The sequence below is a fragment of the Habropoda laboriosa genome, unplaced genomic scaffold (assembly GCF_001263275.1).
Source record: "Habropoda laboriosa isolate 0110345459 unplaced genomic scaffold, ASM126327v1 scaffold38, whole genome shotgun sequence".
NCBI lineage: Eukaryota > Metazoa > Arthropoda > Insecta > Hymenoptera > Apidae > Habropoda > Habropoda laboriosa.
In genome coordinates, this window is record NW_017100163.1 from 1,302,047 (window position 1) to 1,324,984 (window position 22,938).

The 22,938-nt window shown below is 35.2% G+C and overlaps 1 protein-coding gene across 1 annotated transcript in view; it reads left to right on the plus strand.

The window, feature by feature from the left end:
- Window positions 1-22,938, plus strand: part of LOC108578527 — a 149,512-nt gene that overhangs the window by 104,877 nt on the left and 21,697 nt on the right. Inside the window, 2 exon segments of the mRNA XM_017941880.1 lie at window positions 5,117-5,545; window positions 17,541-17,706. Of these exon segments, the coding sequence (XP_017797369.1) occupies window positions 5,197-5,545; window positions 17,541-17,706 (515 nt within the window). The 5' untranslated portion in view covers window positions 5,117-5,196.

Genomic DNA, 22,938 nt, shown 5'->3' on the forward strand with positions numbered 1-22,938 from the left:
GACGTTTCAGCAAAATCGACGAAAAAAACCCGGGGAAGACCGTGACTCCCGCTAAAGGGCGGCGGGAGGTTCGCCGGAAACGGAAGGGGGAAGGAGAGGGGATATGGAGAGCTTAGGCGGAGAAACCAACACGGTGTATTCCTGAAAATTTCCAGTTAAAAATCTAATTTTCAAATTTTTCATTTCTTACTCTGGCGTTCAAACTTTCAGTTTGGAAATTGACTTCTGAAAATTGGAGAAAATCGAAACTGGAAAATTTTACCGTCCTACCAATATTAAGCTTACCAACTTTATGCATATTTGTATATGTTAGAATTTTTAAATATTACCTGGTACCGAAAATACTTCTCTTTTTCTTTTTCAATAAGAAAAATACCAATACTTTTCTCTGCCAACAGGGAACACGTGGTTGAAATTTGATTTCAATATAAGAAACGCAAAGTTTGAAAATGTTAACTTTCGGGAAATCACGATTGAAATGAAAGAACATTCTCTTTTGCATTCACTTTTTCTACGGTGAAAAATTTTCGTTGAACAAGGCATTGCATTTTCTCTACCAGAATAAATAAATTTTCATTGAAAGAGGCGTTGTAATTTCTCCACCAAAATAAATTAAATCACTCCTAAAAAAAGAGATGAAAAATGTGTAACAATTTCGAAGAAAAGATACATACTCGTAATTTCAAAGAATATTATATAAAATTTCCTGTTCATCTGATTTGAATAAATTATACGTCATTTTAAGCAGCAAATTGCGGAGAATAACATTTTTTCCTCAGAAAGTGATTTTATTAGATACCTATACACCTATCCATCCCCATAAGTGACAATTTCGATGAATGAAATATAAACAATTAATCCTTCGCGAATACATTCGTGAAATTTTTAAAAGTTTCTCTTCGTATCATTCGTATGCAAGGTCTAAAAAACTACGTGAATGATAAAAAATACTGTGCTTCCGTTTTAAGCGAAGAATTGTTTACTGACCGCGATGCACGATAAAGTTACGAATAATGTACCAAATTTCCATGATGATTCATACCACGACGTAATCCACTTCCAAATGAAAATAGAAAAAGTGCCGGAGGAAAGTGTATGATTCAATCCTGCTCCTGATAATCATCTCTCCCATTAAAATACATATACCTAATATAAAGAATGAAAGAAGACTACGTGTTATATGCAGGAAGAACTACTCAACCTTGAAAAGTTCTTTTATTTTTGCAACAAAATATCTTCGTGAATCGTTGCAATATGCACTTATATAATGATAAAATTATCGAGAGATAAGTGCTCTTAGAAACGAAGTCGTTTAGCAGATAAGAATATCGAGAATACAGTGAAACGTGTGGACAGGATGTCTCACGGTTCTCACGTCCGTCTCGCTCATCTCGTGCGAAGTTTCAAAATTGCTTCACCACTGACGTCATGGGACTGACGTTAACGTCTGCAACCATTTGGCGAGTTTCGTAGACGGATGCAATTTGGTGCATCTCCAAGGAACTTCAAAACATGTTCGAATGATCTCAACCGACAGAAAAATTCCAACCATCCGCAGTTTCTTAATTCTCTTTTGAATTTCGAAGAAAAAGAAATTCGTCATTAGTCGCTTGTCCCGCTATTATTTCAGTTTCGGCGAAAGGGGGAAGAAAAAGACACTGTCAATTTTAATCTGTAGTTTGAAAGTGAAATGAAACGTAGTTTAGAATTCGAAATTTAATTTCATTCTACAACTGGCGATAATAAATGTAGAATTCATGTAATACAGTATAACGTTACATAACAGGTGAAAATCCATTGCTAAGATAAACTTTAGTTTAAGGTGAAACTACATACTTCAAATGAAGAATTTGAAGTTTAAACAATTGAAGTTTATTTCAAGGACTGCTACGTTTTAAGGTTACAGGAAATACTAATGTTCGAGTAACCGAGCGAAACAATTGCAGACATAATTATGCGTAGAAAATAATCCTCGGTAATTATTCGACCATGAGGAGAACATAGAATTAATTCAGGAAACGAGTCAGCCCTTAGGTAGCCTAATCCCTTAACGATTCTCTGTTGCAACCCGCGATGACCGATAAACGAGCGTCGGTACGCATTTAGAAAACCTTATCCGTCGCGATCGCAAGAGAAAAAAGGTGAAAAAAATCGAGCGATTTAATTAAAACGCCGACACCGTGACCGAGGCATGACACGGTAATTAGTATCATGTTCAGGCTAATACGGGCCGCGGTTGCACGAGTACGATAATAATAAACGCGATCCGCGTAACTCGAGCAATGATAATTCCAACACACGATTACATTTGTCTAGCAAAAATAGAAAATATGAAAATGAAGGAGAAACGTGAATATTCATAAGTATTAGGGGACTCGTTATATTCGCACAGAAACTATTGTATGATTTAATCCTTAACTACAGACATCTGTCTTCAAGACGTTACCACAGACATGTAGTCCCTCAGATTATTTTGACAATTTTATTTATCAACCCTCATCCGTCCCTCAGTTTCGCATCTTAATAGGTCCCTCGGTGTTAATTTGACGCAATGGTAAAAAATCAATTAAATGAAAAGATTTTTGTAAATTCTTTTATCAAATATAGAAAATAAACAAAAAATTTTTCCTACAAATTGACACGAGGAACGGATGAGGGTTAACGCTGATGTCCGCTCTTACACGTGCATAACTTTTTCACCGTTCATATGGCGCTATCCTTTTTATTCTATTGCAAAAATGTATTGTAAGTCACAGCATTATAGATGAATGAGAAATTTACTTCTGCACGCCTAGGAAATAATAGAAAATAAAAAATAAGTTTGATCATTTTCGGCACATCAAGTTGAGAAAAATGTGAGCGCTAAGGGTTCCTCCGGGCGTTGAATGCCTTAAATCTGTACTCTAATAATTTCACAAAAATGATTTCTTCCTTGACAATATAATAACAATGATTACTATTACAGTGGAACCTCCATAACTCGGACCTCAAGGGAAGTTATTCCTTTGTTATTCTAAAATATACACTGCCCTCCATATGTATTAAGACACCCATTGTGTATGATTTGACCCTTTCGCGATCGAATTATTTGTTTAAATGCTAAATTAAGATTTTTCAATTTTTCAATTTTTATTACTGCGTGAAAAATTTTTAAAAAACGTTTCAAGCAAAAGTTTCTTAGTTTAGTAAGAACTGTGTAAATATATGGAAATTTATCCCATGTTCTATATAAAAATTGAAATTTTTCCCACCGTTTCCCACGCTTCCAGTGAAAATGAAAAAGAATCATCTCAATAACATTAATAGGTTCGCAGATATCGGCTGGTAACAGGTTTGGCGGAGCACCCTTTATATATTTTTTAATTGAAATAAGAAATATTGTAACATCGAACGTATTGAGCAATCGAGACCCTACGAACAGTGGAAAATTCGGTTCGTCTCTCTCGTTCATTGATCGTGTGTTGAAATTCCCCAGCCGCAGAAAAATCGGATCGACTTACGTCCAGTTTCTCCGACGATGAATTACACACCGCGATTGGAAATCGGTCATTGTGGCGCTGGCCTGGCGATGAAGAAACGAAAACTACGAAATGCGTTTCCAATATCGACGAATGCATTCTTCTGGCGCGGAGGAGGGGGGATGATTGTGATAAAGCAATTTTTCTTGAGAAAAAAGGAAATTGATAAATGATTCTTTTAGAAACTATCGATTTGGACAAATGAAAAATATTTCATCCGAGTTTTTTATATTTACCAAGCGAAAACGAAGAATTTTGATCCTTGAAATTTTTCGAACTGGAGAATATCATTGGATTGAGTAAAGTTTTCGTATCTTAAATAATAATCAATTTCTTTTGTATCTTTAGAATTTTATAAATGTATCGATTATTTACAATTGTGTTATTTCTACGGAGAACAACTTTGAACGGTAATAACGTTGCATTATTTCAATTTGATGAAGAAATTGAAATTGAGAGATAGTTGCGAGTCGAAGCAAGGCAACCGAATCACGACTCGCATTGTATATGTAAGTAGGTGTACCTCTTCCAATGACCATACTTGCTTTCCACCTTTCAAAACGGAACACTCTACATCATTGCTATCCCCTAATGGATCTCCTTACGTAACTCGATTTCTTTCCTCGCATCATTAACAGAACCAAGAAAGATGTACCCAATCCCATAAAATAGACATTTCTAATACCTACTGTAGCATCAATCATTCGCCGGTACAATAACCTAAGAATATTCAGAATAAAATACCTGGCAGCGTCTCTTAGAAACAGACTACTTTCATCCAACAGTTTTCTCATCCTCAATTGCATAATGCCACGCTAATATAACCTATGATAATCAAGATAAAATCTCTAAAGTTCTAATTTAATCCTGACAACTTCTCTTGACATAATTCCTAATAATAAATACCCTTTTCTCTTTCAATTATTAACAAAAAAAGAACTATTTCCACCCAACACTTTTCTGATCATATTCATGTAATCTAACCTAACCTAACCTAACAAAAAATTCTCTTTCAATTAGTAACAAGAGAAATACTATTTCTACCAAATATTTCGGTTCTACCCAACTATTTCTAATCGGAAAAATATCACCAAATTTCATAATTTAACTCTGACAATGACTATCGATATAATCCCTAACAAGAAATTCTCTTTCAATTATCAGCAACCAACAATTTTCGGTACTTCCGCATTATAACGGCACCGTTGATTTTTCGTTCATTTCCCTGCTGTGAATATAAATTTCTTAGAAATTTGTAAACGAAAATAATTTTAAACAGAATATTAGCATTCTGCTCTTATCTATGACGTGGGATTCCACTGTATTCTGTGATTCAGCCGTTTATAGAGCAAAATAATGTACAAAAAAAAGTCACATGTTAATCTTTGGAGGCCAAGTTAGGTTAGGTATCATATACATACATATATGTCTTCCACGTTAAAAAAGAAACCTAGATATAATATATATATATATAAATCTAATCTAATCAGAAGAATATCACCAAATTCTATAATTTAATTCTGACAATTTCTGTTTCAACGATTAACGAAGAAAAAGAAAAAGAATTTTCTTATCTGGATCTCTATTTTTTCTTACAGAATCGAGACGCATGAGAGTCGATACCGGGTGAGCGTGATCAGGTGAAGGCCCAGCAGCTTTCGGCGAGGCGTATCGCGAGATGTCGACAGCCGATGGTATGGATAATCCGGCGTTCGCCAGCGAGGAGGAGTGCACGACCGAGGCGAAGTTGGACGATGGCCAGCAGCAAGTAACCTTGGATCAGGATCACAAGTCAGAGGGCGGTCCCGTGGAGAACGGGCATCAGAGGTCGCAGTTCGTGTCGCAGCAATATGTGGAGGCCGGAAGAACCAGCCCGGATGCGCCTTACAGAAACGAAACGAGAATCGATCTACCAGAGAATAACGACAAGACCGTCGTCGAACCAAAAATGAACGGCGTTCATGGGAATGGGAATAATAACGATGCTAGCTTTTTAAATAACAGCGCCACCAGCGTGCAGATCAATGGTTAGTGTGGAAATTTTATTATTCTCTTGAAGATCAATGGTTGACACTAGAACCCCGAGAATTTCATTCTATGTATCAGATTGTTGCAAATGAAATGACCGAGGTATTGATGAAACTTACAACTTGTGTAGTTTCAGTAAAAGTATAATATTTATTAATCGAAGTATGATCTAGTTATGCCATATGAGGTTATTTATGTCTTTCTTAAGAAAACCTAATTCAACAACAATTTATTTTCCAACAAAATAAATTTTTGTCCAACTGAAAACTGATCAGTGGAATTTGATCTTCATTCATGGTTAACTCTCGTACACAATCTGCTAGTTGACAATAAAATAATTAACGAATTTAGGCTAGCTTCGAGTTTTAAATTAATCTACCTACTTACTATAAGTTAAGTAAATACATTTGAGAGCGAAATTCTCAAATCGGCCATTTCACATGCAACAACCTAATAGAATGGTATTTATGATCACCTGTGTGGTTGTAGGTAGTTAATGTCACAATTTCTTAATACGTTGTATGTCGCGCCAGTTTCAAGTGACTTTCCATTCAGGCTGCGTGAGCCACCGATAGCCCACGTTATTGTATTCGTTACACAGGGTGTTCAGCGTATCAGTCGCCACGATTTTTCAGACATTTCTGGTAGTCTGATGAGAAAAAATTAATCAGTGCTCGATCGTGGACAAATTGCAAAAATAAAAATTGCAAAACTACTTTTTCTCAATAAAAATTGCACCATATAATTTTTCGACGCGGTATTGTAAGTGACATTGAGGTAAATTCAACGATGTAGAATAAAAATATTTTTGTTCAATAACTCGTTGAGAAAATCATTGTTAATATAATATGAGGATCCCTTAACACTTTGCCGGCCGCTGATTTGTCGCATGGAATTTACGTTGCGGTATGGTTATTATTAAAAAAGGCACTAAAATAAGTGTTACATACTTTTTATTGCATATTTTTATATTTTTAAATTATTACTCATATGATTTACAAAAAAAATTCTGGGTTTAATATTTTACTGTTGTATGGTAAATTTCGAAACATTTTCCTGCATGCAAAGGTACGAGGGTCGTTTGATAAGTATGGTAAATTTTTATGAGATGGCCCAACAATGCATTCGGTGACGTGACATCTCGAAAGATCTACTCTTCGAAACCCCTCATACCAATTTTCAGCCATAAGTGATGCGTAGTTTACGTTCGTAAAATGGATAAAAACGAATTCCGTGCAGTGATAAAACACTTTTATTTAAAGAAGCGGACAGCAGCGCAGACGAAAGCTGAGTTAGACGAGGTTCATGGGGACTCTGCTCCTTCATTGAAAACCATTTATTTTTGGATAAACGAATTTAAACATGGCCGAACCTGCACAGAAGACAAAGCGCGCTCCGGACGACCAGTTGAGATCACCACATCGGATATCGTGGAAAAAATCCATGGTATGATTATGGAAAATCGTCGAATGAAGGTGCGTGAGATTGCTGAGACCGTAGGCATCTCCACAGAACGAGTGCATCACATCCTGCATGAAAAATTGCATGTAAAAAAGCTGTGTGCACGATGGGTGCCGCGATTGCTCACTCTCGATCAAAAACGCACGCGAAACGACGTTTCAACGCAATGTTTGGCGATGTTTAAGCGCAATCCGCAGGACTTTTGGAGTCGATTCGTGACTGTGGACGAAACTTGGATCCACCATTACACCCCTGAGACGAAGCAGCAGTCGAAGCAGTGGATAATGTCTGGTGAAAGTGTGCCGAAGAAGGCGAAGACCGTTTTGTCGGCTGGAAAGGTGATGGCCACTGTCTTTTCGGATTCTCAAGGAATTATCCTAATAGACTACCTGCAAAAGGGTAAGACTCTTCCATCAAGACAACGCGCCGTCCCACAAGTTGACCGTTGCAATGGCAAAACTACACGAACTGGACTTTGAATTGATTCCTCATCCACCCTATTCTCCGGATTTAGCCCCGTCCGACTTCTTTTTATTTCCAAACTTAAAAGCTTGGCTCGCTGGAAAGAAATTCTCGTCGAATAAGGAAGTCATTGTCGCCGTCAATGAGTATTTTGCAGACTTTGAGACCGCCTACTTTTCCGATGGTATTAAAAAATTGGAAATTCGCTGGACTAAGTGTGTAGCCCTTGATGGAGACTATGTTGAGAAATAAAGCAGATTTTTTCCAAAAGAATGTGTTTTACTTGCTTTTTTACCAAACTTATCAAACGACCCTCGTACTTTACAGGATGAACACATTTGGTAAAGGACTCTCTTCGTCACTGTCGGAGTCACTGATTATTGGTCTTCCGTTATTTATAAATCTTCTCACAACCATATAGCTCGCGCTATCCGAATCGCTATCACTTGCTATCAGTATCATCGTACACATCTGATAACTCATCGGCATATACATATTTTTAAGCTTCTTTAAGCATTCAAGATGCGAAGGCTGCGAAAGACTATCTGAGACTAACAGAACAAAAAGAATGTCAAGAAAAGACAACCGGGACAGTTAAAACAGAAGCATAGTGGAAACATCGTAGCCGCGCTGAAAAAGTCACACCAGCGTGACAGCGGCCGGCAAAGTGTTAAGAATTCGTAAGTGAAAGATTAACGTTAAATAAGAACGCTTTATCACTAGTAAACAGCAAACAGACTTGTCACAGATTCGACCTCTTCTCCATGGTACGTAATAATATTTTTACTAAATGTTTCTTGATCTTGTCAGTGATTAGACAAGATTATTTGAGCATTTACTTGCTATTCAGTAGCAGGTAATACAGTTACATACCACGAACAAGAAGAAGTCTGTTTACTGTTTACATTCCGTGATGAAGCATTCTTGAATACTGTTTGTTAATGTTTGACTTACGCGTTAAAAATGATTTTCTCAACAAGTTATTAAACAACAGTAACTTTGTCTCATATCGTTCAATTTGCCTCAATGTCGCCTGCAATACCGAGTAGAAAAAATTATATAGTGTCATTTAAAAACGTGAACGTGACCTCGATTTTTTCTTGGATAAAAGATATTTTTACAATTTGTCGAGGATCAAGCACTGATTAATTTTCGTTTATAATACTTTTTGTCAGGCTACCGGAAGTGTCTGAAAAATCATGGCGACCGTTTTGCTGAATAGCCTGTACATGTTATTTTCCAGTAACAATACGCGACCTAGCAAATTGAAAATGTATAGGGGAAGAGTGGGTAGCCCCGGACACTTGAATGAAATAGTATAAAAATATACTAACAAAAGGTATTTCGTCGAACTAACAATAAGCTTTCAAAAACTGAACTTTAGACCTTCTTCTTTTACTATAATTCTAAAATTTGAGTATATCTCTTATATAACTTTAAGAAAAAAATCTGCGAATTGTGACCGTCAGTTTTAACGATTCAAAAAATGACAGGTAGCCCCGGACAGTAACTTTTTTATTTATTTTGTTCACTTTGCTGTTAAATATTCTTATAAATGTTGCAAATAATATTACATCGTTCATTATTATGTTATTAAGTATTATATATTTATTATTATGAGTCTTCCTCGAAAGTTACTTCACAAACTAGTGTCTTGATGCTATTCTTTTTTTTTTATTGGGTGATTAAGGTCACATGCACCTTCTGAGGTTATTAGTGACCACAGTGAGTTTATTCAGAGGTGCAGTCTGTAGTAGGTGGTATAAACCAATATCTTTCAAAAAGTTTATAGCTCTTTTACTTGAATCTTCTTCTTGAAGCATGGTCAGTGAATTCGGCAAGTTATGTTGGATCCTTTTCATATTGTACTTTGGGCAGGTTATCAGGATGTGATCGATGGAGCTTCGAGCAATTTTTGTTCAGAATGAATGACTCGAATCTTGACTCTCGGGCGAGTCTTACTTGTAACTGGTGGCTTCTGTAAATACCGAATACTTGATTCTCAGACGAGTCTATGAACTGTGTGTTAATACTTGGTTGAAACTTCTCCTCTGGTGATGGTGTTTGCGCTTATATAAACTCGGTTCGGTTTCCATTGGCTGTTCGATTTATTGCCGCTTTAGTGAGGTAATTTTGAAGGTCTTGATATAATATAGGGACATCGTTTGATTCGGACGTACTGGTACTAACTAGCTTTGCTGCTAAGTCGGCTTTTTCATTGCCTTCGATATTGGCATGTGAGGGGATCCAGGAGTACAAAATTGAGTATTGCATTTAATTCGATAATGTTCCGTATTATTGTGTTTCTGGTTTCTAAATTTTGTAAGGCTGTCACAACACTTTTGGAGTCTGAAAGCTATTCTTTGTTGGATCCACGAGGAATATTAAGACGTTCTGCGAAATCAAAAGCTAGTTTTAAAAGCTCTGTTCTAGTCAATGGCATTAGGCGATTGTCCAATTGTTTCACGTGATTATAAAGTTGCCATAAAAATTCCTCGTTAAAAGTTGAATCAAAGCGACCTAATTTCGGCTTAAGCATTATTTCTTGACAGCTTTTCATCTTGTAGAGAACTACGTGACACGTTATATTTTTCAGTAGCTAATCTTATTGATAATTCACCGTTCGTAACATAAACAGTTGCGACTTTCATATTATTTTTATCCCATTTACTTTTATTGCTTATTCGTCTTCAAATTTCGGCATTTTTTACCCGTTTTTAAAATAAAACTATTTATGTTATACAGAATCTTGGGAAGATATAAGCGGACAAACTATCATAATAGGAAAATACACGATTTTCAATATTTTTCTTAACCATTTTTACAATAGTAAAACATAAAAGAATACTTACATTTAGTTCAGAATAAAGTTTGACAAAGCTTGATTAGAGCAGGAATACTGCTTTTAATCGTAACAAAATTAAGTGTAATATCAGTGTCGCTTGCCCAATCTATCTACAACTAACTGAAAAATGTGTTTAACGTTAGGAAGACGCGTGGCAATGTGTCATTTGTTTCTTTATGCAGATGGATAATTGAAATATTCAACTGTCCGGGGTTACCCGCACTTCCGACAACGCCACGTGGGTCATCGATGGCCCATGGTACGATAACTCACACTAGTTATATACCAGTTGAATAATATTATTTTAAACATTTCATGATAATATTTCCTCTTGCATGAAATTACGGAATAGCTTGAGCAGAAAATTTGGCGGGAATCACCGATGACCCACGTGGCAGTCAACGTGTTAAGGAAGACAGATACAATTATGAAATTTCGTATGCACTATGTTTGAACAAAAATCTGAAAGGTCATCAAAGTCTTAAAACTAAGAAGATCTAAAATAATAAAGAAAGAAAATTCAAGAACAGTTAAAATGACCGTATCGAAAGTTCTAGTGTTAAATAGTCATGCTTGATGGATACGAGAAATAGAATTAATATGGAAGAACTTACTTGAGATTTTGTTAAAGTAGTGTTGAATATTTGGCTTTGATTTTGGGTGAGGAATTGGGTATTGGTCATTATTGTTTGATTATTAGAGTAGAGAAAGTAAAATAACGATGAAGATTCCCTAACAATTTCTCTACATAAAATTATCTAAAATACGGGAGGAACAAAATGATAAATAAATGAATAAACAAGTATTACGTCAACGCAAATTGATCGCTCGAATGATTAATCGAGTGTTGAAAATTTCTTCGAGAGAGAAGAATGTTTTTTATTAGAATCGTGTTACGTAAAGACCGTCTTGACGTATAAAATATTCGTTTGAATTTAAAAAACCATTTTCATTCCTATCTGAAAAATTCACCATTTCACAGTATTTCATGTAACACTTACGAGCAGTAGTTTACACAGGGTGCAGCTGAAAGTATTGCCTATACAAGCGGGTAGGAGGTGATTCCTTATGCAAAAATGAATAATAAATGTGGAATAAAATTTTTGTATGTTAACACGAGAGCATCATTTTCAACAATTCCTTAAGTGATGTAATTAAAATATTGTTGATGAAATTTTGTCTTTGCGCTTCCTTGAACTTAATAACTCGTAAAAATCGCGTAGACATTGTATACAAACACTATAAAACGGAATAACTTTTTTAAAATTGGGCCAAACGACTTGAGTTTTTTTGAGAAGTTAGAAAGATTAGTTTACTAGATGACGTGTACAAAATTGTAAAGGTCACGGTTTACAACTTTTTTGTCTGAGCTCGTAATGAAAATTTAAAAAATAAGGTTTCCACATCTATGTCAATTACACACACGCTGAAAATTTCATCGAAATCGGTGGATGGAGAAACAAGCGACAGGCATCGAAAGACTCGAAGAATCGCGAAGAAAATAATTGTAAAGGTCACGGTTTACAACTTTTTTGTCTGAGCTCGTAATGAAAATTTAAAAAATAAGGTTTGCAGATCTATGTCAATTATACACACGCTGAAAATTTCATCGAAATCGGTGGATGGAGAAACAAGCGACAGGCATCGAAAGATGTAAGAATCTTCAGATTTATTAGTTATAGGCGTGAAATAGTGCGATTTTTACAATCTTTAACCGTTTGTAGCTCGTAACAACATCAACCAATTTCGATGAAATTTTCAACACGTATATAATTCACATAGATCTACAAAACGTATGTTTTAAATTTTCATCACAAGCCTAGATAAAAACGTTATAAACTTTCTGACTTCTCAAAAAAACTCAAGTCGTTTGGCCCAATTTTAAAAAAGTTATTCCGTTTTATAGGGTGACCAAATACTTGTGGACGGTAGTGTACATTGTATGTCGTTCGACTATGTAAGTGCAAACCCGTGCAACGGATTTTCAAACTCGACTTTCTCAAAAACTAAGACTAGGATGAGAAAATTTTATTCTACATTCTTTATTTATTTTGTATATAAGGTATCGCCTACACGCTTGTACAATACTTGCGTCCGCACCCTGTATATTACACATACAAACTTTTATTAGTCAGAAGTACCTAAAAAGCTGATACAAGAAAAATCTTCAACGTGCACGAAGCAATCGTTGATTTTCCTCCGTGCAACGCCTCTCGATTTCAATACAGACCATATCTCAATATCGACCAGTCCCTCACGATATTAAAACTGCTCCATTTCAACAGTAACGGAAAAAGGGCCGCGATAGTTCATTCGATGCGCCCTTAAAAAAAATGATCAATGATCAAGAGCCTGTTAAACGGCCATTGCCACGGTTCGCTCGGTGCTCTTTTTTTTCCAATTTTGCAACACGCGTTTCGAGCGAGATCGTTCAAAGGGGAACAACAGGCGGGGGGAGAGAACGAAAAAGGAGCGTGGTTTACGTAAGCGGAGACCGCAGGCTTTTACCGTCGTCGTCGAGCGCGGAGAAAATTCTTCGCAACAAAAAGCGAACGCGTGGCCGCACGTTGCATTTTTCCTATCCGCGACGCAAGACTCGCGTGCAATCCGTGTGACGTAAAGTGTAATTGCGATCGACCGAGAGATTTGTCCACAATCCGCGTAAATTTCACTTGCACGCATCTGATAAATATAACGGTAGAGATTTTAAGCGGCAATTGGAAACATTGCGGCAAGAATTTTTATAAAGAAAAATTAACGGAAGAAAATAACTTGTGAGAAATGAAATGAAGAGTTCACTTGAATCGCTGTTAAATATAGACTTCATACGTTTTGCAATGTACATATATTGTCTGTTCCAAATGTTTTCCACCTAAACGTAATATCGAAGAATTCTAGAAATTGAGAAAACATAAATAATTCAGTAAAAATTGAAGACTGCGGTAAGAAGGGAATATATAGCTGGAAATATACAGGGTGAGTTCTACAATATGTGTTCTACAAAAAAGTGTTTGAAGGGAACGTATGATGCTGAAACAGTTTGTTTAAACAACCTTTTTGTTCACGAAATCAAGGTGATCCTGAATTTTTTCAATAAAATGCATACCTTTTTATATCAAAATTTGAAAGAATTTTAAGAAAATTATAAAATATAAAAGAAATAAAATAATAGTAATTTATGTAAAATTATGGATTATTTGAATTTTCTAAAAATTATACGATTATTAGAGAGAGATATTAAAATGAAACTATAGAATGGTGAACAAAGTGGACAATGAACAACGTTTTTGCAAATATCTTGTTAACTATTAGGTTTAGGACAAATGAAGCTTAATACTTTCTTATGAAAAATTCACTACTCTTTTAAATTTTCATACAAAATAAATAGATTATTTAAGAAGAAATCGTTTCAGCATCATATGTTCCTTTCGACACTGTGCAATTTATGTATAAAACAGTTTTTTGTAAAACACATACATACTTTAAAAATTATTCCAGGTGGACAAGTTGTGTGAATCATCCTGTATTAACCTTTGGAACATTAATAAAAAGAGTGTTAATAATGCATATGTTCCAAGTATTTCACTCACTTAAGATCTACACATTAACACAGTATTTAGCATTATTACTCTAAGCAAAACTATCTTTTCCCTATGGTAGGGTGAATTTTCAAAATTTGGAGCTGCCCACTTTTTCCATCAAATTGTATAAATACCCACTTATCTCGGGTAAATAATTACATTAAACGCCATTTACTATGTCACAAAACTATATTAGTATATGGAAACATATGGAAAACATCAATCTGCCGAATTTCGGAAAAATTCGGAGAAAAATAAAATGGCGTATCCTTATCTCTATACCATACATTTTCTTACATCGATCTAATAAAAATTTTTTACATAAAATGCGCACGCAATGTTAGCAAATATTGGAGCTGCCTCCTTTTTACAGCAAAGTCCTCAATTGTACAAATAGAAATCTACTTTTATATCTCAGTATTTATCAAGGAAAAAATTGATTCCAGAAAGCAGTAAGTTCAGAATATGAGATTTTATTGGACAATTTAGTACAAGATTCGAAGTACGGATAAGAACTCCGTTACTTAATGCACCGTTTTATCTAATGAACTTTAACGAACTATTAGAGGGCCTATTGTTTCAATCGTATGGACGGTATATTTTTCAGTCGGGTGATTGTGTAGGGGACCGTTCATATACTTTCTGCGTTTCACCGACCTCGAACGACTTTTTCTTGGCAAACTGTTCGCGCAAGTGGTGGTGGTAGTAATTAACGATCGAAAGTTCGGCTCGTCCCGATCATATCTCGCAGAATCGTGCGATCGACGCAGATTTCAGCAACAGTCAACAGTTATTTCTACACGTTTTACTTTGCTTTCGAATTCTATTCATGCCCAAACGTGTTCCTCTCATTCGTTCAAAATACATACACTACCGGCCAAAAGTTTGGAACCCACCTCCCACTTTTCATCAAAACTAAATCTGCTGCTAATTTTTTATAGATTTGAAGTTTATCTCAATTCTACTTTCAACAATTTATCTCATATCAATCAATTCGAATGATAAAAAATTCTCAAAGTCGCTGACTTTTTTCTGAAAATTTTCCTGTAAATTGCAATGCTCAGTGATTCCAAACTTTCGGCCGGTAGTGTATATCTGCTAAAATCGCTGCTCAGTTTGATAAGTAAATGCTCATTACCTGCTGAATATATTATTCAAAATTCTTATACTTTCAACTCAATTATTTTTTGAGATGTAGCATGTTGCAAAATTTGGATCGTTATTAACGAACAGTAAAACACTTTCCAAAGATGTTCCCTCTATTCGTGGTATTTTAAAAATCCTTAAGATTTCCCGTAAGGAGATATTTAAATTCTTATCGTTAGGGGTTTATCCCCCAGCGATCATGGACAGAACAATTCTTCACTTGTTACAGACTGTGGTTACACTTCTTGTTTTATTTAAGTAAAAGATGAATGAATTTTTCGAAGAACGAAGTCTATGCCTATAATTTTGATGAATGAACTGCGTAAAGAATAATTTCATCGTTATAACATCATTTTTCTAAATTTACTTTTTGGTAATTTAAAAAAATAATTTAGAAACACTAATTAAAATTATTCTAAAAAAATTGATATACTAAAAATGTATGATATCCTTGGAATGTATTCTTTCACAAATACCAACACGTCATCATTATAATACGAATATAATTAATGTAATTAAACAATAAAATCGAAATACTTGGACATGTTCAAGCCCTTGTTGCTGCAAAATCTTCATTTGTTCGAAGAATAAACAGATTTGAAAAGTAATTTTGTAATTAATTGTTTCTTATCACATTTAACGAGTTGAACGATACTCGTAACAGGATGTAATAGTTATCTTTAATCCACGTGTGTATAGGAATACATATTTTCTATGCCTGAAGAAGTTACGAGCGAAGAACGTTACTCAATAACAGTATACCGACTTTTGAACTCTGTCCAGGTAAACACGCAATTAACTAACTTCTTTCCCTGTTAACATCGATTTTGCAGCACGCGAGGTTCCGCCCCATAAATAAATACTTTAATGCGACGTGTAATTTCCACACCTGTGTATTACATAACCCTCGAGCAAGTGTAACGTACACCATTAAGTACAACTTAGAGATCATCGTCCTTGCTTTCCACCAAAAAGATCGAGCTATTACAAAGTAACTGATAATTACTAACGTGCAATTAAATGGCTAATTATACCAAATAGCCTCTATTTAGCTTGCATAAATAATTAGTCATTTTTCTCCCTGTGAAAGAATACTGAAAATGATCGTTCTGAAAGATTATAAGTAAATGAAGATCAGTAAAGTGAAACGGGGGGAATTAAGTAAATCAGATAGATAATATGGATCAGATATACAAAGTAAATCAAGTGAACCAGATAGAATATGTAGATCAGGTAGATCAGATGAAACAAGTAAATCAGGTGGAACAGGTAAGTTCGGTACATTAAACAGACAATATTGTTCTTCATTAAGTACTACGTAATTACAGGAATTCTAATTATTAATTGCGTTAATTAACAAGATAAGAGATTCATTTCTCCACGGTGTTACCATAAAATCAAACAAGTGTAGTATATTTCTCATACTGAAATTAATTATTTGAATACTTTCGATTTATGTATATTAAAGTATGTACACTGTCGTTCATAAGTATTAGGGCACCTATTATGCTCGTGTAGAAAATATTATGTGAATTAAATTACATTTAGTCTCACACATTAGTAAAAATATACATATGAACATACTCGTTACAATACTTCGAAATTCTAGAATAAATAACTTTTTTTTAGGATCTTAGTAGTTCTGTAATGATTTTTGTGCGTCAAATAATTTTCTATTAAACTTGTAATGACACTGAGGGTTGCTTCACATTCAGTAAGTAGATTTGAGTAGATTTCAGTGGATTTTAGTAAAATTCGATAAAACCCAATAGACTTCAGTAGACATTAGTAGGTATTAGTAAAATTTTGTAAATTTCAGTAGAATTCAGCAGAATTCAGCAGAATTCAGCAGATTGGACTGGATTTTAGTAGATTTTGATAGATTTCGGTATACTTCACATTCAGTAAGTGTCCTAATACTTATGAACGGGAGTGTACAATGACTTTATTGAATTACAATCCAAAAATTGGTTCTTTATATTTTAATAAAATGACATCGTCCAGTTAAATTGGTATCCAAAGAATTGAAAGACACTGTACAAGTATGTATTTCGGGAGGCCGTCTTATACCAATTTCAATAAGTATCTAAGGAAATTGATCTACGAAAATATGTTCGACACAATAAAATAAAAAAGAAATTCAGCAATAATAATTAAGATAATTCGAAATTTAACAAAATTTATATACTAAAAATGTATGATATATCCTTGGAATGTTCTTTCGCGAATAATGTCACGTCTTCGTTCTAATACAGGTATACAATAATTAATATAATTAAATGAATTAAGATTCGAATAAATGTATTTAAAAGAAAGTCAATTAATCAATCTGAAAGAGTAATATTAAAGACAATATTCACAAGCAGTATCAGAATCTCACGATTTCCACTTTGAAACTATGCAAAGAATAAGATTTCTCGATCAAACTGAACGCTGCTAATATCATCTTGAAGAATGAAATGTGAACCAAGTTAATAACCAATTTCCTATTTTCCATAGACACTGGAAAGAAGGAGCAGATCGAGGCCGTAAACTTGGAACTGGTCTCGATGAGGCCTTACGCGGGCAACAATCTCCAGACGAAGGGTCAAGAGGCTTGCGAGGTTCCAGCTGATCCCTACGAGGAGTACTTCGTTCCGGTGAACGAGCATCGAAAGTACATCAGGTAACGAACGCCTGGAAACGTTCCTCTACTCTCTTGTGTTCTCTTCCTGGCTACTGTTTAACATTCAATCGTGTTCACCAGTCCGGGGCGTTGTAAGATCGCTAGGAGTTTCAGTAGGAAAGGTAACGTGATCTTCGTTCATGTGAATTGTATGCTTTTAAATCGAGTAAATCCCGAAGAACTGATCTCTCCTTTTTATATTTTAAATACAGAATGATCCATGAGTCGATTGACAAAAATGCACTTAAATCACAAATATTTTCACTTTTTCTATTTCTTTATGGCTGCTATTTATTTTAGAAAATTTTTAATCGGTACATATTTCACATAAATGGTCAGTATTTTAAATAGAACATCGGTGTGTAATATAAGCGGTCAGTATTACATCGATTAATACAAAAACTGTCAGTATTTTCATGTAAACATAATAATTTGTCAGTATTTTAAGTAGATGGTCAGTGTGTACAATGAAAATATCCTAACCTAACCAAAAATTTAAATTTTATTGACCATATAAACAAAAGTATACTGACAAAATGCGATTTAATACTGACAATTAATTATTTATACTAACCAAAATATTCATTCTTACTGGCTAATTATTTGAAAAAATACTTACCATTAATTGAAACAAAAACTGACCACATAAGTAGAAGTGTTTCTTTATTATTAGGTTCATTATCGTGCAGTAAGTTCGTGCCGTTTATTGATCTGCCATTTAGATCAATATTCCAAATATACCTTTGAATGCTATGATAGAATGTAATTGCCCTCTCGTTCCACAAGTTCTTCCCATCTCTCGGGCAAAGCTACTAATACCGTCATTATAAAATTTCTTCGGTTTTTCGTTCAAATATTTTTCAACGTTACTTCTTATAGAGTCGATATTGTCAAATTTGTTACACACAAACGAGTGTTTTCCGAAAAATTTCTCAACTGAATTCGCATAATTTTCGCAAAAATCGCTTTCTTCCGATATGAGAATCCTGGACGTTTCACTGCTGTTTCTTCTCTCAACTTTTCTAACTGAGCACAGTTACCTACACGTGTGAATTAATGGTTTCATTTTTCGAAACGTAACTTGAAATACAAAACACATCGTGAAGGGTATGAACGCATCGCGGCACGAACTTATTGAACGATCTAATACAAACAGATAATTATGTACAATGTGAAAATATGTCGTTTACTAACCTAGGCTAATGTGTTCAAATGTAACGATTACATCTTTGCAACAAAGAAGTAGAAATCGTGTAATAAATGTTCTGAGAGAACAAATTTTTGAATTCAGACTGAATACGTTATTTGAAATACTCAACATCCCGAATTTTCACTAAATAAACTGTAGCGAAGAGGTGAATACCTTACTAGTGTCAAGTGACTTATGTCTCACCCTGTATTTTAATAGATATTTTCATTTAAAGAGGTATGATTCTTTAAAGTAAGGTTACGATGATTGGAAAATTTGGGACTTAAAACTTGTTCCACGTCTGGATCCTGGCGTTCATGTTTAATTCATTCAGAGTTTTGCTTAGTTGCTAAAACGAGTGATTTGTTACTTGAATACAGATTAAAGGAACAGCGTGTTCTCGTTGAATTTAAAAATGGCCAGAGTTAATGGCGTAAAAGTAAGCAAGAAAGTGATTAACCCGTGAACCGTAAATAATTCTGCTACGCTGATTAACTCTCGAATCCTGTAAGTAACTCGTACGAAGAAATAGAAAAGAAAAAGGATATTCTCGCAGTAGAAAAAATAAGACACAGACTGTTACATACAATTTCAAAGATATATTCTCTACAGTGTGTAAAGCTGAAACCCGGTTTCATCGACATTTTAATATTCATCCGGCGTGCCTTACGCGTTCTCCATTTCTTCGACAGTTAGTTTACACATGCTAATGTATTCCTAGATCCTCCGCATTTGCAATATGATAATTTCGCGACGGAAAGAATCCGTGCCCTTTCTTGCGACGATTTTTCCACGCTTTTACCGATACAGGATCCGCTAACGAATAATTTATTTCTACATTGTGGACTTTCAACCGGGCGTGACGAACGATTCTCGCGTAAAAACCAGGAGACACGTTAAACACGAATTGCAAAACGTTTCAGAAATATTGCTGGTCGTTAAAAAATGTACGATAATTCTATCAATTTTATCCTGATGAAAATTTTCTTAGTCTTGAAAAAAAAAAAAATAGGCTGCTTAAGGGGCCTTTCGCTTTTAGACGGCCGAAAAGTAGCCGTTTTTTCAGAATTTCTTGCATGAAAATTACTAAAGATATTGAAATAAAACTTGAAACGATTATTATTCTTATCTTGCACTGTGCGTTTAATTTTTTTGTTTTGCGGTAAAATACAGTATAGCTTTTGTGTGACGTGTACCGGAAGTGACCCTTGCACGGGAAAAAGTGTTTTCAGTGTGCACAATTTCTCCGCTCTGGCACAACCGAAACAAAAATGCCGTGAGAGACCGATCATGTAATAATTTAGATTGGAAATTACACATTCTGGGTGAAAAATACCAAAGAATAATAAAATGGCGGCACGTCAAAGTCGCGCTTTGAGTTTTTGTTCAGAAATCGTTGTTTTTGAAGTCCTTGAAAAATAGTAATTTTCTTAATTTTACGATCACAGAGGATGATGCCTTATCTACATGTGTGCTGAATAGAGTTACCACATTTCTTTATCATCAAACCGGGGCAGGTACAAAAAAAAAAAGGACAGAAGGAAAATTTGTTGAAAGTGTGCATTTATTTTAGTAATTAAAAAATCACGTAAAATGAAAAATAAAATAGTAATTAAACGTATAGCAACAATCTATTTGGGAGCCAAATCATATTTTTCTGTACATAAAATTTTCTTAAGAAATGGTTTATTATTCTTAATTTGTTCATAGAATTCCGTACTCTTTATATCTCTTTAAAAATCAAGTCGCTTCAAAAATCAAAAAACCGGGATGTGCCTATTTGTAAACCGACCTGGACATCGGGACAAGAACTGAAAACCCAGACGTATGGTAATCCTAGTGCTGAAGATATGTGAAAACTTTCAGAAAAATCCGTTGGATAATTTTCGAGAAATCATGTACCTGCGTTTTGAAAAAGTAGTTTCAAGAAAAACGCGTTTAAAGTTTGTAAAAGGATTATTCTTAATACCTATACTAGAATCTTCCTGGGATCCTCTCGTGAAATTTCTCAAATTTCAAAAAATCCTTTCGGGGATATATTTTCAAAGCTTCGAGATACCCGAAAATGTAAAAACCCAAAAATGGCAAAATTCATCATTGTTTAAGCGAAAGGTCCCTTAAGAAATTTTGGAAAGACGTCGATGACGACAATTCTGTGACTCAACGATTCGTTTGGAATTGGAAAATGATTCGATTGCGAATGTACACTGGACGAAGGTAAATGCAAATGTATCGGTATGCAAAAATCGGAGAAAAATTGCAGACACTGGCGGAACAGACGAAGGTCCTCAGACGTTATGGGTTACATTCACCGATAAAAGAGCTTGCGAAACGAACGTGTCACAATATTTCATAGCAAAAGACAGGAGTGACCGACTGTTGCAAAAATAATCGTCCTTCGTCAAGCTGCGTAGCACAGTGCGAGATGTAAATAGAATTTTGCATCAGTAACGAATTATTCCCCGGTTCTCTAAAAATTTTTACTTATATTCACTTGAAAATAATTTCTTTCAACAACGCTCGATAAAAAAGATTGTAGAAAAAGTGGGAATTAAAACGATAAATCTGTCGAGTCTTGGTCTGCAACAGCTGAGTAGTGTCGCGTAGTTGTTCCTTTCTTTTTCCTTTTTTTTTTTTTGCTTGCTTCTTGTTCGATATATTAGAGTCGAGATGATTTAAAAGACACTATACCAGGATTTGTTTTTTTTTAAAGATAAAGAAGTAGCAAGTTGATTTATGCTGTTTGCCCATTTAGCGCGAGCATACGAAATACCTGGCGAGGTTACGTTTATGCGAATGCTAACATCTTGCTAGAGAGCAAGGAGTAGTGTGTTCGTAACAGAAAAGTGCACAGAGCAATAGATCGTACGCCATTTCTGTATGGAGCAAATACTTGTGATATTTACAAATTTGACAACTGAACATTTCAGAGCTGTCTTTGTCGAAACAAAGATAATTGTAATATTGATGTATGTTTTCAGAAAATTTTCAAAATTATTCTCCCCAAAAAATGTCCAATCTCTCTGAATATTACGTATGGAATAAAAATATCGAGACTTTGATTTGAATTTTAACATTGGACGGTGACTAAAACTAGATATTACATCGCTCCATTCTATTCTCCCTAACCTAACCCAAGCCAAGATCTCTGATAATGCACTCAAACAGGTTTCCAACCTATACCAATATATTTGGTGAGTTTTCATTACTTCCGTACCAAATGTACCGTAATATCCAGAAACCAATCTAAAAACTAAAAGAAAAAGAAATAATCCCCTAAGAATGATGAAAGGACAGAATTCTCCAGTTCTCCATCAACCCACACCAATATAGCTGGTGATTTTTCATCACTGCCCTACTAAGCGTATAATTGCCTAAAACTAGCTCAAATAAAGAAAAAAGCAATAATTACGAAGGAATAGAATTTTCCGGTCTATCAATCTATTCTACAGAATGTTCATCAACATCTCAGATGACTTTTCAACGTACCATAATTTCGGAAAACCAACAAAGGTTAATCTGAAAACAAAAAGAAAAAAAAGAAAAAGAAGAAATAATCTCTTAAAAATGATAATCCTCCAGTTCACCATCGCGAGTCCATAGTACGAACAGCAGCATAGTATCTGCTCCATGCAAAATCGTTTGCTAGCGTAACGTTAGATCCACCAGTATACAGCTTCACCGCCGCTGACCGCGAAGGTATACCCTACACACATATGCGACACACGCGTACACACCTTACACACAGGCCCAACAGCAGCTGAGTAGAGAGTTAGACGGTGTTTTCTGTTGTCACGATACCTAGCAGGGGTCCCGAGGCCGAGGTTGAAACAACCGTGGCTGGAGTGCGTTTTGATTTGGGCCCCGGCGTCGGCCGCGAGGGACTCAGCCTGAGAGACCCAGCCGCCGGACTGGTCGACTATTCCCACTGGCTGACAGCCCTCAGGTACATTGACGGATGCTTACGAGGATGAGGAACAAGGGGAAGCAAAAGGCTGTTGTTCGATCAACGAAAAATGGTGGATGCGCACGAACTAACCCGC